Source organism: Pelophylax lessonae (genome assembly GCF_965119305.1).
Source record: "Pelophylax lessonae genome assembly, chromosome: 1".
Lineage (NCBI taxonomy): Eukaryota > Metazoa > Chordata > Amphibia > Anura > Ranidae > Pelophylax > Pelophylax lessonae.
The window spans coordinates 637,856,801-637,873,848 of NC_138768.1; the positions used below are offsets into that span (position 1 = coordinate 637,856,801).

Consider the following 17,048-nt stretch of genomic DNA (forward strand, 5'->3'; position numbering starts at 1 on the left):
TCATATTCGTCACATATGGGGACGTCCCAAAGCAGTGCAAACATGAGGGGTGGGAAACGCATCCGCGCCGAAAGGCAACGCAGTCTCCACATCAAAGAAAGGAACCTTACCAAAGGAAGGAAACCAGCTGGGCAACAGCAAAAATAAGTGCTCAACAGGAGCAACAACCCAGGAAAAGACAAAAAACCAGGGAATACAAAGATATCCCAACAGCCAGGAGTCCCCAACAAGGGACCCTATGGAACAGCCGCACTAAGAACCTTGCGGCCAAAGGAAGCATCCGCCGATGCCTGAACATCTACTTTGTAGAATTTTGTGAAAGTGTGCACGGTCGACCAGGTCGCCGCCTTACACACCTGGGCTACAGAAGCCCCATGACGGCAGGCCCAAGACGTACTCAGTGATCTAGTAGAGTGCGCCTTCACAGGCACAGGGGGAACCTTCCCCTGCAAGGCATAGGCCTGTTCAATGGTCTGCCTGATCCATTTGGCGATGGTAGAGGCCGAAGCCGCCATGCCCTTCCGAGGACCCTCTGGAAGAACAAACAAGGAGTCCGTCTTACGAAAAGACTCAGTCGATTTAAGGTAAACCCTAATCGCCCGAACAACATCCAGAGAGTGCAATCTCACCTCCTTTGGATGTTTAGGCTTCGTGCACAACGAAGGCAAAACAATATCCTCGTTAAGATGGAATTCCGAAACTCGTTTCGGCAGAAAAGAAGGATTAGGTCGCAAGACCACCTTATCCAAATGAACAACCAGGTACGGAGACTTGCAGGACAAAGCCGCCAGTTCCGACACTCTGCGAGCCGAAGTGATCGCCACCAAAAAGGCGACCTTTTTGGACAACAGAGACAACGAGATCTCCCTGATCTGTTCAAAAGGAGCACGTTGTAACACAGAAAGAACTAGATTCAAGTCCCAGGGGGGCAAAGGATCCCTCCTAGGAGGAACCAGATGCCGCACACCCTGAATAAAAGTGCCAACCAAGGAGTTGGAAGCCACGGGACGTTGAAACAGAACGGCCAGCGCAGACACCTGACCCTTTATCGTGGCCAGCGCCAAACGCTGATCGACACCCGTCTGAAGGAAAGACAGCACACGGGAAACCGAGTACGTGCGGGGTGAAAACCCCCTGGACTCACACCAGGCAAAATAGGCCTTCCAAGTACGGTAATAAACCTTTCCCGAGGAAGACTTCCTCGCGTTGATCAAGGTATGAACGACCTCTGGAGAGAGACCCTTCTCCTTCAGGACCTCGGTCTCAACAGCCAGGCCGTCAAAGCCAGCGACTGTAAAGCAGGATGGTAAATCGGTCCTTGAGACAGTAGATCGTCTCGAAGAGGCAGACGCCAGGGGGCGTCGACCGCCAGATTCACGAGGTCTGCGTACCAGGACCGGCGAGGCCAGTCCGGTGCCACAAGAATCACCGTGCTGCGTTCCGAGTGTAACCTGCGAAGGAACCTGGACAGCAACTGAATCGGTGGAAAAGCGTACATCAGCCTGTACTGATGCCACGGGGCCACTAACGCGTCCGACGCGTCTGCCCGAGGGTCGCGCGTCCTTGCCACGAACCTCTTCACCTTGTAGTTGAGGCGAGACGCGAACAGGTCCACATCTGGAAGACCCCACTTCGCGCACAACATCTGGAAGACAGCCGGATGGAGAGACCATTCCCCCTGATCCAGGGTCTGGCGACTCAGATAGTCTGCCTGCCAGTTCTCCACTCCCGGAATGTGAACCGCCGTTATCGCCGGGACATGAGTCTCGGCCCAAGACAGAATGTCGGCCACTTCTCGAGCCGCTCGGGCACTCCTGGTGCCCCCTTGGTGGTTGATGTATGCCACCGCCGTGGCATTGTCCGTCTGCACCCGAACCGGGCAGCCCTGCAGCCGGTCCGTCCAGCGATGAAGACAGAGCCTTATCGCACGCAATTCCAGAATGTTGATCGGGAGGGAAGACTCCCCCTCCGACCAGGTCCCCTGGGCGGACAGAACGCCCAGAACACCACCCCAGCCCGACAGGCTGGCATCCGTAGTGATTATCGTCCACGAGATCGAACGAAACGACTTGCCCCCGGACACCAACGGGGACTGGAGCCACCACAGAAGGTTTACCCTGGTTCGATGACTCAACGAGATCTGAAGATCCAGAGATTGAGGTCGCCCGTCCCACTTGGACAGGATCTCCGCCTGGAGACCCCGCGTGTGAAACTGAGCGAAAGGAATCGCCTCGAAGGCCGAGACCATCAATCCCAGACATCTCATACACGTCCGCAGAGACGAGTGTGGAACGTCCCTGAGGGACCTGACTTCCTCCTGAAGAGTCCTGAGCTTGTCTTCCGGCAGGAAGACCTTCGCCTGCACCGAGTCCAGTATCATTCCCAGATAGGGAAGACGAACCGACGGACTCAGTGTCGACTTTGGAACATTTATCGTCCAACCGAACTCCTGCAGAGTTTGCATTGTGACAGACAGGTCCTTCTCCAGACCCTGACTGGTCGCAGACCGAATCAGAATGTCGTCCAGATACCCCAGGACAGAAATGCCCTGGGCCCTCAATAATGCCAGAACCGGTGCAAGCACCTTGGTGAAGACCCGCGGAGCCGAGGCAAGCCCAAAGGGCAACGCCACGAACTGGTAGTGATCCTCCGCAATGGCAAATCGAAGGTATCTCTGATGCCCCTCGAATATGGGGATGTGAAGGTACGCATCCTTCAAATCGATGGAGGCCATGAATTCCCCCGGAACCAGGGCAGCCACCACCGAGCGCAGGGACTCCATGCGGAACTTGCGAACCCGCACAGAGCGGTTCAGAGCTTTCAAGTCCAGAATCGGACGAACCTTGCCCTCCTTCCTGGGCACGGTGAACAGATTGGAATAAAACCCCCGAAATCTGTCCCGATGAGGCACCGGAACCACCACACCCTGAGCCCTCAGGTCCCGCACCGCCAGGTGCAGATCCCGCAGGCGCTCTGGAGACAGTTGTAGATTTGAGGGAAAAAATCTGCTCTCCGGCCGAGAGAGAAACTCGATCTTGTAACCAGATCGAACGATTTCCAGAACCCATCTGTCCCGCACACGGGCCAACCAGGGCTGAAGAAAACCGAGCAAGCGTCCCCCCCACCCCAAAACTGGGTGAGGGCGCCCCTTCAGGCCGAACTGTTATGGGCCGCAGGTCCGGATTGGCCGGACTTCTGTTTCCCAGACCAGGGCTTCTTCTGAGAACCTTGGCCTTTGAACGGTTTGCCCTTGTAGTGCGGCCGAAAGGCACGAAAGGACCCCTGAGGGGGCCGAAAATTCGCATGCTTCTTCCCAGAAGCCCCCTTAGCCTTGGGGAAATGGGGCAAGAGAGTGCTCTTACCCCCGGTGATCCCCTTAATCAACACATCCAGGGACTCCCCAAAAAGGCGAGACCCATCATAAGGCAGATTGGCTAAGGTTTTACGGGAAGATTGGTCCACCGACCAACATTTCAACCAAACCAGGCGGCGAGACAACACCGCCACGCTGTGCACACGTGCAGCCAACGGAATCAGGTCCAGGTCCGCATCACACAGATACATGACACCCTGGTGGATCTGATCCACCATATCCAGGGTCGCCGGCGAGGCCGAATCGGCCACTAGGACGCGCCTAAGCATCTGCGTCCAACTTGCGATCGCCTGGGCCGCCATGAGAGAAGCAAACAGAGCCTTAAGCATAGAACCCGTAACAGAATAAGTATGACGGGCAAGAGACTCCAGTCTCCTATCCGTGGCATCACGGAAAACAGGGGAACCCTCTGCAGGAATCGCAGTGGCTTTGTTCAAAACCGCAATTGCATGATCCACTGGTGGAGGCACACACCACCGTTCATCAGTGGCAGGCGAGAAAGGATAACGCAGCTTGAATTTACTTGGTACCGCAAAAGGTTTGCGCAGATCGCGCCATTGATCCTTAACAGCGCGCTGAAAATCAGCATTGCAGGGAAAAACCTGCGGCGTCCTGCGTTTTCTCTGCGTCCCATAAGCCGCCAAGGCAGCGGGAGGACACACTTCGTCCTGCAAACGCAGCGTTTGCTTAATGGAAGCAATCAACTCATCCATGATTGCAAGCTCTTCAGGCGAGCCAGGGGGAGAATTATCGACCCCCTCAACTTCAGCCTCCACCTCAGACCCCACTAGATCAAGAGAGGAGCGGGACCCCGATAAGGGGGTCCCTGCCAGAACAGCCCCATCACCTTCACCCTCAGAATCAGAGGACAGAGCAACTCTGGGCCGTTTAGTAGATTGAGCAGCCACCAGCATTTGCACCTGGGCAGCAAGGCCAGCCACAATAGTGGCTAAATCCCCCCCTGGGGGGGAAACAGCGGTCCCCTGGCTTTCCACCAATACTGTGGGAAACTTGCCCTCCTGAGAATCCATTGCCCCTGTATGCCAGACAACCAAGGGTTAACTGCCCCCTTTTAGCAAGCGCGGCAAGCGCAGCCCACCGCACCACACTCAGGCACAATGAGACCCCCACAGGGAATATACAGACTGAATACAGGCAATGGCAAACAGGAATAGAAGGATAAAACCTGAGGAGACCCCGCTGCTGCTGCTGCCTCGATCGGTGTTCCAGGAAAGAGGAAGTGATGCTGCCAGGGCGCTCTATGTAAGCCTATGGAGGCTACAAGAAAATGGCCGCCGTGCATGTAAACCATGCGGCCGGAGCGGGCGCCGGTAAAATGGCGTCGTTTGGCGCCGAAATCGCCGCTCCATAGTGCATAAAAACACACACAAGCTTATCCCATTATATGGATACATGTTAGATCGCCGCAGCGATCGCTGTATATGCCCCAACATGCCATAAAAACATGCCCCACAGCACACAGCTTCCCACACTGCCCAGCCTGACACACACAGTGTCACACAGCTCCCCCCCCCCCCTTGCAGCCCACAGCATGCAGCCGAGAGATAGGGAGACAAGCAGTGCGAATAAAGGCAGGTTACACAGTCCCAGACTGAGACCCCCCCCAGACAGACAGGTCCCCACATAGATACACTTACCTCACATGGCGTGGGGAACCCGCACAGGCGAACAAGCCGCTGCACATGAGGCAGGGAGAGTCGCAATTCAAGACGCACACAATGGCGGTTAAGAAACCGCACAGCGTCCGGTGAGGTAGCCACCTCACCAATCATCCCTGCACCGAACAGGGATGGGTCGTTCACTGTGCCAGGAGCGTTACCTGGCTGAACGCTCGATGGCAGACTGGGAAGCCACTGACCCACGACCTGCGATCAGGGGGATCAGCCCGAGACCCAGTCCGCATGATCCTCTTCGTCCGAAGAACTAACTAATGCTGACCAAAATAACAGCTAAGTAAAGGTAGAGAAAAAAACTCAAACAAAATATTAAAAAGAAGAAAGAGTCTGGGACAAAAAGTCCCAGCACAGAGAGAGCCAGCCACTCCTGACAAGCTAGACATTAAAACTGAGATATGGTTGCAGGAAGTAGGAGGGTATTGACTGAGGGGACCACCCCTTGAGGGTGGGATATGTTAAAGCTTTATTGTTAACATATTCTGTTGCCTAGCTACTCCTTCGGAGCAAAGTCTAATACCCCATATGTGACGAATATGAAGAGGCGGCGACTGTCGGAGGACGTAAGAGAAACTAGCTTTGACCATCATAAGAGTAACAGACAAAGATTTCCCTATCCCATAGAATGTTGGTTTTAACAGCATGTCAGAGTAGTAAACTATTGATGGGAACAGCAATCCTGGATGTTCTGGAGGAACCCACAGTGCTTCTGAAAGAGGCCTTACCAGGTCATCACTAGGCCAATCCAGAGGAATGCAGATTACAAGAAACCCCTCCATCTTAACTATGTGGAGCACAGATCAGGATGTAATAGTTTAACAGAGCCATTAGAGAATCTAGTGCTTCCGCCAGGGGATGCTTGAACCAGGATACAAACCTGTCCAGTTTGTAGTTGAACCTGGAGGCCAAATCTGGTATCCTCCACCTGGGACACAGGTTCTGGAATAACTCTGGGTGCAGAGACAACTTACCCAGGTCAGGAAGATGCCATCTGAGGAAATTGTCTATGTTAGGAATGTAGCATTAACTTCTGCCCATGACAGAATACACTCTATCTCTCTTGCCAGAACAAGGCTTTTCCTTCTCCCTGATGGTTAGTGTATGCCACCACCATGGTGTTGTCTGGCCGGGTCCAAATTGAATAGTCCTCTAACAGGTCAAACGCTGAAGAAACAGCAGAATGATTGATTCCTTCAACAACAAGACAAGGTGCCTAGGACTCCCCCCCCCCCCCCCAGCCTGCCAGGCTGCCATCCATTATCATGAACATCCATAACATGGGGAGAAATTAATTCCTTGTCTCAAACACCAAATTATGGAGCCACTAAGACTGATTCTTGACATCAGCTGGATCAGTTTGTCCAGAGACAGAATGTTGTGTTTCATATGTCTGGAGTGGAACTAGGCAAAGGGAACTGACATTAAGAAAGCCATCAGCCCCAAAACCCTCATAAAAGCACAGGATCGGACAGCATCTGGATGGAAGGACAAGGACTTGAGACCTGGGAGTCTGATAAGACTTTGTGAGAAGTCGATTTCTTAGCTGTCAAAGGTGTAGTGATGACTGAGTCTGATAGGCTTGTGTCTTTAGAGACCTGGGCTTCAACAGCCAAGCTGTTGAAGTCAATGACCAAGAAGCAGGATGGTAAACAGGTACTCGGGACAGAAGATCTGGAAAATCCAGGATGGCTCATGGAGAATCTAGAAGGAGTTTGACTAGGTCTAGATGCCACAGCCTCCGGGACTATTGCAGCGTAATGAGGATCACCAGAAAACCCTTTGTCTTGTTCCTGTGGAACAGGAGTGCTCCCTCCACTGGCTGCAACCAAAAGTGTCAAAGCCATGACTCCATCAGTTAACCCTTTGGGGATTTAAGATCTACACTCTGGGGTCCAAATAGGGCACATCCCTCACCTACCAACCAGTGCATTGTGCAGCTGAGCAGGGGGGATTTTAAAAGTGACAAGCCCCATCCATATCTTCATCCTCCTAGGGGGGCATACTTTTTAAAGAGTCTTCGAGGTCACGCTAGGTGAGAGGTACCACAGCCCTGGATCTGTGGCTAGCTTATCGAGTTGCATTACATGCCACGGTGAGCTACTTTAGACCCAGTGACAAAGTAATATAACAAGTTGGCCCTGCATTTTCTTTCAGCCCCCCCCCCCCCCAAGACTGCACCAAAGGAGTCAACCAGTCCAGGAGGCTATGTAGCAGCCAGGCAACTTGATAGCAGGATCACCTTGAAAAAAAATTAAAAAGAGCAGAAGGATGCCAGCGCAGAAGGATGCCATCCATTTAGCTATTCATCAAAGGACACTAAAAAAAAACAGAAACTTGCTTGGAGTTGGAAGAATAATGTAGGGTTGGCCTTAGAGCTTTGTTTTGCCAGTGTCCAATGCTGTGGAGGTAGTTGCATTGCTCAATTGTCGAAGAATTAAAAGAAACTGTGTCCTCTAATGTACAATTAAGAAAATCAGAGGGCAGTGTAATTCCAAGATAAAGGCTTTGCCACTATCTGATGGCGTGCTGCAAGCAGTCCCTGACCATGCTGGGGGCACCTGGTAAAGCAGGACTGTGTAACTTCTCCTGCATCATTAATGTTTAGAAAGACAAGTTGCAGCTGCTGGTTACATACAGGCTCCAGGTCAGAGGCAAATCTTCAAGTATGAATGAAACCGACACAGCTGTTAGCAGGTAAAGCTCATAACTGTAGGGTCATATAGCCAAGTTTATAAAAGTCCCTGTAGGTGACATTGCTCTTTAAGGCAGGAGCAGAAGCGGGGAGATGTTACAGCTGTTTGACGAATGCATAGTTCACGCACACACGCCAATCCACCCACCAGAATGACATCACTGTACTGTTTCACAGAAAAAAAACCTTCCACCCCAAAGTCGGCAGGAGACTGAGAAATAATGTTTGCCAGCAGTCAATAAAAATGAGCCCCAAAAGGCCTATTCCCCAAGTCTTCAAATATAGAGCAAGCACAGAGGCAATGTAGGTGCTTTGGAACTAAAAAACTGGATTTTTGTAAGAACTTACTGTAAAATCCTTTTCTCTGAAGTTCATCGACAGACACAGCTCCATCTTCATTACTAGTAGGGGTTATGCTCCTTCCATCAGGAATAGGCACTAGGCAGGCAAAAAGCTTAACCACACCTACAGGGGCTGTCCCTGCAGGCATAACCCCTCACACTCTGCTATTATTAATAAGTTTAGTTGCAAGCAGTGTTTAGAAGACAAAAAACCCCCATACATTTAGAAGTAGAGGGGCGGGTGCTGCGTCAGTCGATGAACTTCAGAGAAAAGGATTTTTCTTACAAAAACCCAGTTTTCTCTATCGTTCATCCACAGACGCAGCTCCCTCTTCATTACTAGTAGTGATGTCCCAAAGCAGTATATTTATGAGGGGTGGGAAGACAACGACAAACAAATGTAAGTCCCCAAAGGCTAAACGTAGCCAATCAAGTAACATGGGGCTCAACCAGGAACAACCGGAGCTCTTCCAGAACAAAAGGACACCCTCAAAGAGAAACTAAAAAAAAGTTATCTTTCAAACTGCAGCCTGCAAAACCTTGCGGCCAAAAGAAGCATCCGCGGATGCCAACACGTCTACTTCGTAGGATTTTGTAAGCGTATACACAGACGATCAAGTTGCCTCCTTGCACACTTGCAGCACCGACACCTGAAGGCGAAAAGCTCAAGAGGCACTCAGTGCTCTCGTAGAATGTGACTTCCTTGGGAAAGGAGGAACCTGACCCTTCAGTGAATAAGCCTGTACCACCGTCTGCCTGATCCATCTGGAAATGGTCGCAGCAGACGCAGCCAATCCCTCACTAGGTCCATCATGCTTGTAGTTCCTCTGGATCTTGGTCCTCAGGAACTAACTAGTGAAACAATAAAAAAATCACAAACTTTCCCTGTTACTGCTCAGACCAAAGTCCCAGCAGGGCTAGTTCCTATTCCTAACACTAGGCAGAACAAACTGATTGTGAGGGGTTATGCCTAGGTGTGGTTAAGCTTCCTAGTGCCTATTCCTGATGGGAGGAGCATAAACCCTACTAGTAATGAAGTTGGAGTTGCGTCTGTTGATGAACAATAGTGAGTCATTTATAACCTTTATACCATTTATAACCTGTATACAAAAGAGGCCCAAGGTGTTAGAATCACCCTAATCTGCTCTTAATGGAAAGCAAGTGCCATTAACGGTAGCCTCATAAGATATAAGTTAAAGACACTGAAGTTTAAAGTGAACCTGTTGAGGTAGGTGGGTTGAAAATAATGATTACACTAAATAGCAGGCACCTCCAGGCCCCTGCTCCCCTGTGGAGTCCCAAGACCCCTAAAAACCTGGGCACACTGTAACCTAGCTTCTGGCTCCCTGGACCTACCCTACCCATCTAGTATGAAGAAAAGAGGATCAGCACACCATAAAGAACATCACCATTATGGTGTTCTGATCACCCCTTCATTATACTTAGTTAAAGTTAAATTGTATTTTAAAATGTTTACCCCCCACCCACAGGTTCGGTCACAGATGATATCAGATAGGGAAGACTGACATTTTTTGAGAAGGTCAACAGACATTAATTTAAATCTCTTAATATTGCACATTCGCTGTAGAAGGGGTGTTGATTTATTTCAAGGTAATCCATATCATGGTTAACAAGATACAGTTAATAAAATCTGTATTTAGGTCAGTATTGCAGAAGCAGGGGCCTTTCTTTTAGTTATGTAAAGGCCTCCCAAACAAAGAATTGCACAGTTTTAGCTATATGGATATAATAAACTGTATTATCAAGTATAAAAAATTTAGTTATGAAAAAAACAAGACAACAAAAAAACAGTAAACAGTTGCATGCCAGTCCTCGTATGCTCACCTTTTCTCTTGGAAGCTGGGTGGTACAGTCTCATTACCTCTAAAAGGCCCTTGAGTCTAAAGAAACAAAGAAATAAAGGAAAACTATAATACAGATACCAAATAGAGTAACTTGGACTAAGGGCCAGTTAACACCTAAATTACAAAGGAGTATAGTCTGCGTTCTTGTGCGATGTGCGGTGTGATTTTAAGTCAATTATTTTGAATAGGCTGAAATTTGCACTGGATCTATCTAAAAGTAATGCATGCTCTACTTTTAAAAAATGAACAGCAACCTTGATCTGGTGCAGGCAAAATGCGTTGCATTTGTGTTGCCCTTAGGAATACATTGAAAACCACAGCAGATTGCATACCCAGTGCATTTTGAATTCAGTACAGGAAACGGCCACAGAATGCAGGTTTTCCACACTGTGTTCTGTTGTGAACGAGCCCTAAGTAAATACTGTATATGGGGTGGATTAAAGCGGTAGTAAAGCCAGCTTGGTAATTTTTACCAACAGGTAAGCCTATAAGGCTTACATGTAGGTAAAATTATTATCACCTAAATGTGCACCGTTTAGGGTATATTCACCCTGGATGCAGCCAGTTATGTCACCGGCACATGTGCTCTTCAAGGTCCAGTATACCTTACTAGACCCTCAGCGCATCGTGTCGGAACCGCGGGCTCCCGCACAAGTGACGTCATCGCGGCTCCGGCCAATCACATACCCGGAAAAAGACCAGGGCTAAGATGTCAGCCCTCTCAGCAGTGACAGCCTAGGCTTTGTTCCTAAGTAATTATTTCATAATGTGCTAGTAATTGATGCATACTAGCACATTATGCAAATGCCTTACAAGAGTTTTTTTTTTTTTTAAATAGCCGTGGCTTACTACCGCTTTAAGGATGCCAATTTTATTATTTTTCTGACTATCAGGCAGCTCTAGATGCACGTAGGAGTTTTCATCTTGGCAGAGTAAACTAGTAGTAAAAAATCCCAGGGTACTTTAAAAAGGTAACGATGCGCTGCTCATTCCTTTGCAATTCCGATGCAGAGCATTGCATTTATTTTGATTGGGCGGAATTGCACTAAACCGCATTAAAAGCAGTAAATGCACTACAACACACTGCAATCGGATCACATGGTTTTTTTGTACCATGCAATCTGGTGCAGGCAAACGCACTGCGTTTGGGGTGTCATTAACTTAAAGAGGTTGTAAACCTCAGACATTAAATATGAACAAAGCATATCCTATAGTGTGTACTTGTCTCAATTAAGAACACTAAAGCCCCATACACACGTACCGATCGTCGGCTGAACGATCGGCCGTCTTTTGTCCAGGGCTGTCGTGTCTGTTGAAAACTGCAAAAGACTGCACACGAATTTTGTCGGCCAACAGCAGCCGACTGCAGAAGTGATGTCATGTGATGGTTAACTTTCCGTGTGTTTTTTCTTTTCTGAGCATGCCCAGTCTTGCAAATCTGCTGATTGTCGGCCGAATTCTGTACTGACTGGCGAACAATCGGCCGTTCTGGTGTTGGCCAACAAAAAATGTAATGCCTGCACGACAGATTCTGTTCGGCCGAAAATGCGCTGTCGGCTGTCGGAAGCATCATACTAACAAGCCTACAATCGGCTGATCGGTCGGCGGCCGAATATTTACGGCCGACAATCGGTACGTGTGTACAGGGCTTAAGTGTCATTCCTGTCTGCTGCTTCATTCCTTTGCTATCAGCATGAATCACTTCTGACAAGTTTTCCTGACACCAAGAAAAAAATGGTGACATGGGAGGGATCTCCAGCAGAATGACAGCCTCAGCTCTGTTTCTGTGTGGAGGGGTGTGTGTCCCTTCTCTCCAATCAGCACTCAGAGCTCTCCTTACTGAGCTCTGCAGAATGTAACTTCAGCTCTGCATCCCCTTTTTTTCGGAACTCTCAGACAAGCTTTACAATTCAACGCTTTGAACAGATGTAGAGAAGAGAAGGCTGCTAATATATAGGTACAACTTATGTAGGATGATTTGCTTCATCTCTGTGTATCACCTGAGGCCAGTCACTTTACTGGGTAATATGTAAGGTTTTACAACCACTTTAAAATTGACACCTGCTGCAAAACCCAATTTAGTGCAGGAAACACACATTGAATGTGGGTTTCCAACACCTCGTTCTGGTGTGAACAGACACTAAGGCCCCTTTCACACACTCCGTCCGTCGGACGGAGTCTGTTTTTCTCAGCGGGGGATCGATCCGCAGATCCCCCGCTGAGCAGGAGGATGACAGCTGTGTCTTTGCGCTGTGTGCGGAGACACAGCTGTCAGTTACCCATGCATATCTATGGGGGACCGACGGTCCGTTCTCATTTGATCCCATCCGATCCGCTGGACGGATGGAAAATAGAGTTTCCATCTGTCCAGATTTGACGGATCGGATGTCAGGGGACATGTCTCCGCTGACATCCGATGCCCCATAGGGATGCATGGGGGGACCGTTCAGATCCGCCCAAAAAACGGACAGGCGGATCTGAATGGTCCGCCTGTGTGAAAAGGGCCTTAGGGTTTGCAATCAGAAACTATGGTAGGATGCCTGATGGGAATTGCAGGTTATTTAAGATCAAGTCAGTCTAATATTCCTGGAAATGGAAATTAATGGAAAACTCCACTTTTTTTGTAAATTGATAATATATTTAAATGCTACAAACACCAATTTGTTTTTTTATGGTTCAAACAAATTAACTTTCCATTTCAATCTGTAGCCGCAAAACATCAACACATTATTCAACCATATCTTGCAGGGAAACCCAATTCACTAAGCCTCCATAGCAGTGAAACCAAAAATGAATAACCTATCTCATTGCTCAGCACAGGCTTTTAAAGATAGCTTTACTCAGAGCACAGCTATTTCACAAGAAACAAGTGGGATTTATATCCCAAAGACACTTCTCTAACAATAAAAAAAAAAAGTGAGCGACTACGACCAACAGGTTTTAAAATAATATTCATATAATATATTATATTAGGCTCCTCTAAATAGTGGTGCAATCTCCTCAAGATCTCAGTTAAGATCCAAACTGGAACAGCATACGATAGGAGTTGTCCAAATTACCAATAACTTGCATTTTACACTTTTAAAGATGGTCGAAAAACTAGCAGTGAACCACACATATGATTGTCATGCTGAATGTTCTATATCCTTTACACCAAAATTTAATAGACTCATCTTCTTAATACTTCCAACAACAAATTTGAAGACCCAGCTATTCTATTACTAGGCAAAAAAACAGAAATTTCTGTCTCACAGGATGTGCAACACACTGCAATGGCTGCTCTGACCTACACAGCAAATAGAGAAGACATGAATAATCATTTAAAAGGATTCAAAAAGTTGATATAATAATTATGATCTAATAAAGAAACCCCCTGCAGGGGAATATGCCTGCTGTGCAACATTTTGTACTGAAAATAAGAAATTAAAGTTACCTTAAATGCATCATTTCCAAAAGGAGATTGATCTTCATAATATTTCAGTTGCTCTTTCAATTTTTTAACTGGAAGAGAAAAAAACATTTTGAATAAATTTGTGAAATATTGTTGTGGGTACCATTTCCAGCTTTATAGGTTTATACCTGTAGGGCCATGGGTTAAAGGCTGGTACTTTCAGGTGTTTGGACACTGGCAAAGCTTTTGAGAACACACCAACCTGGCATCCCCCTATAACCCTACCCCACTCCATGAGTCTTTAGTTTTCTAGCATGCAGTGCAGAGTGCCACAGGAACAAAGGAGAGGGCAGTCTGTGTCCTGTAATGCACTCCAAGATAAGGAAATTAAAAGGTAGGTCAAAATTTTCTTAAGCTTAGTCCTACAGTATATGACACTGGCTTGATATTCATCATCCCAAATATGGATAACAAGGAAAACAGAACTGTGCCAAGAGGCCCAACAGTAACAAAGGTCAACAAACCTAAATCAGGTGCTGCTACAAGAACCTTGCTGGGGAAAGCTGCATTTGCAGAAAATTGGACATCCAACTGGTAGATCTATGAAAAAAAGTATGAACCAAGGACCAGGTAGCTGCTTTATAAAGCTGGGTAACAGGGGCTTGATGTTGGAATGCCCAGGAATCTCCTACTGACCCGGTAGGAGTAAGCACATATCAGTGCAGGAGGTACTTTTTTCATTAGGGTATAAGCTCTTGAGATTAGTTGTCTTATCCCACTTGTGATAGTGGACCTTGAAGGATATCACCTGCGAGGTTCTGAGGGTAGGATGAAAAGAGAGACTGCCTTCCTCATATAAGCTGTAGACTCCAGGCTTTCCTGATTTTTAACAATGTAGAAAACTGAATTTTTGTAAAATCTTACCGTAAAATTCCTTCCTCCGACAGTCGCCGCCCACTCATACAGTCTTCCCCAATGGGGTATTGACTTCCTCTCCTTAGGAGTAGCTAGGCATAAGACTTGTTAACACAAAAGCATTTACATAGACACACCCATGGGGGCTGTCCCACTGGTCCAATACCCCCCTGCAATAGCCATCCCAACTCAGTTTGGTAGCAAGCAGTTAAGTGTATAAGAACCCCAAAAGAGGGGCGGGGGCGGCGACTGTCGGAGGACTCAGAGAAAGGAATTTTACGGTAAGATTTTAAAAAAATTCAGTTTTCTCTTACGTCCTCCGATAGTCGCCGCCCACTCATACAGTCTTCACCAATGGGGATGTCCCAAAGCAGTGTAGACATGAATGGTGGGAAACGCAACCGTCAGAAAAGGCAACGCAGTACCCACATCGGAGAAAGAAACCTTATGTGAACAGCAAGGGAACCTTCTGGGCAACAAAAAAGCTCAACAGGAGCAACAACCCAGGAAAGCAAATAACCAAAGGGGTAAACAACCCCAACAGCCAGGGACCCACAGAAAACCTGGGTCCCCTACGGCACTGCCGCACAGAGAATTTTGCGGCCAAAGGAGGCATCAGTTGATGCCAGAACATAAACTTTGTATAATTTGGAAAAGGTGTGCACTGACGACCAAGTCGCAGCCTTGCACACCCGGGCCACCGAGGCCTGATGCCGGAAAGCCCAGGACGCACTCACGGACCTGGTAGAGTGCGCCTTGACAGGGAAGGGCACTACCCGTTCCTTCAACGAATAGGCCTGAACAATTGTCTGTCTGATCCATTTTGCAATGGTCGCCGCAGACGCAGCCATACCCTTCCGAGGTCCCTCAGGAAGGACAAAAAGAGAATCCGATTTTCGAAAGGATTCAGTCGACGACAGGTAAACCCTGATCGCCCTGACAACATCCAAAGAATACAAGGTAAGCTCCTTAGGATTCGCACAGAGCGAAGGTAAAACAATGTCCTCATTGAGGTGAAAATCCGACACCACCTTTGGAAGAAAGGACGGGTTAGGTCGCAAGACCACCTTATCCCTATGAACCACCAAGTAAGGGGAGCGGCAAGACAACGCCGCCAACTCCGACACTCTGCGAGCAGAAGTGATCGCTACCAGAAAGGCAACCTTTTTAGACAGCAGAGGTAACGAGATTTCCCTGGTGTTTACAAACGGGGAATGTTGTAACACGGACAGAACCAAGTTCAAGTCCCATAGAGGTAGAGGCTTCCTTCTAGGAGGGGCCAAGTGACGCACACCTTGAATAAAGGTGCGAAGACGCCACAGGGCGCTGAAAAAGAACAGCCAGTGCAGATACCTGGCCCTTAATCGTGGCCAACGCAAGGCGCTGGTCCACACCAGACTGGAGAAAAGCCAACACTCTCGCCACCGAGTATGAACGAGGAGAGAAACCCCTGGACTCACACCAGGCAAAATAAGCTTTCCATGTACGGTAATAAATCTTACCAGACGAGGCTTTTCTAGCCTTAAGGTAGGAATGACCTCTGAGGAGAGACCCCTGTCTCTCAGGACCTGGCTTTCAACAGCCATGCTGTTAAAGCCAGAGACTGTAAAGCAGGATGGAAGATCGGTCCCTGAGACAGCAGATCTTCTCGCATCGGCAGCCACCATGGAGGCTCGACGGCCAGGTGAACGATGTCCGCGTACCAGGACTGGCGTGGCCAGTCCAGCGCCACCAGAATCACCAGTGTTTGTTCTGAGTTCAATCTGCGAAGGAACCTGGACAACAACTGAATCGGAGGAAAGGCATAGATCAGACAATACTGATGCCAAGGCACCACCAGCGCATCCAAGGCGTCTGCCAGAGGATCGCACGTTCTTGCCACGAACCTTTCCACCTTGTGGTTTAGCCGAGACGCGAACAGATCCACGTCCGGGGATCCCCACTTCGCACACAGCATTTGGAAGACCTGCGGGTGCAGGCACCATTCCCCCTGGTCCAGGGTCTGGCGGCTCAGACCCGGAATGTGAACTGCTGAAATCGCCGGGACATGAGTCTCGGCCCAAGACAGAATGTCGGTCACCTCCTGGGCCGCCCAGGCACTCCTGGTGCCCCCTTGGTGGTTGATGTAAGCCACCGCGGTAGCATTGTCCGTCTGTACCCGAACCGGACGGCCCCGAAGTCGATCCGACCACTGGAAGAGACAGAGTTTGATCGCTCTCAATTCCAATATGTTGATCGGAAGGGAGGATTCCTCCCCCGAGGATTCCTCCCCCGACCAAGTGCCCTGGGCAGACAGGTTGCCCAGGACTCCACCCCAGCCCGACAGGCTGGCATCCGTGGTAATCACCGTCCACAGCAATGGACGGAAGGATTTTCCTTCTGACACAGCCGGGGACTGAAGCCACCACAGAAGATCCATTCTGGTCCGGCACCCTAGGGTGCCTTGAGGTTTCTGTAGGTGTGCCTTGGCAAAATGCCTAAAAATTGCCCCAAAATTATATAGAAGCTGGCTTGTGGATAAAGCTGCCTTTTAGTTACACAAAGCCACCGGTTTCATTGAGCACCATTACAAACTTCTTGAGGGCACCTTAACTAGGTGATGGAGAAAAATTGAGGGAGAAGAGAAACATTGGAATACTAGTCAGTACAAGTTTGAAAAAGAGTATTTGCTATGGAAGAATAAATCACCTCTAACGTTGGGTTTTCTACCTATGTGGATGTTGCTGTGTTATGCAAAACTAATAGAATAGTTTTTACATTTTAGAATTGGGTGCCTC

The 17,048-nt window shown here is 48.6% G+C and overlaps 1 protein-coding gene across 2 annotated transcripts in view; it reads right to left on the reverse strand.

Annotated features, from left to right (window-relative positions):
* SCLT1 (sodium channel and clathrin linker 1) overlaps nucleotides 1-17,048 on the reverse strand; it is a 365,290-nt gene that overhangs the window by 303,074 nt on the left and 45,168 nt on the right. For both annotated transcript variants that reach the window (XM_082270326.1, XM_082270327.1), the window contains exons 3-4: nucleotides 13,399-13,466; nucleotides 9,946-10,001 (exon numbers count right to left, since the gene is read on the reverse strand). In XM_082270326.1, the coding sequence (XP_082126452.1) occupies nucleotides 9,946-10,001; nucleotides 13,399-13,466 (124 nt within the window). The remainder of the gene's footprint in view (nucleotides 1-9,945; nucleotides 10,002-13,398; nucleotides 13,467-17,048) is intronic.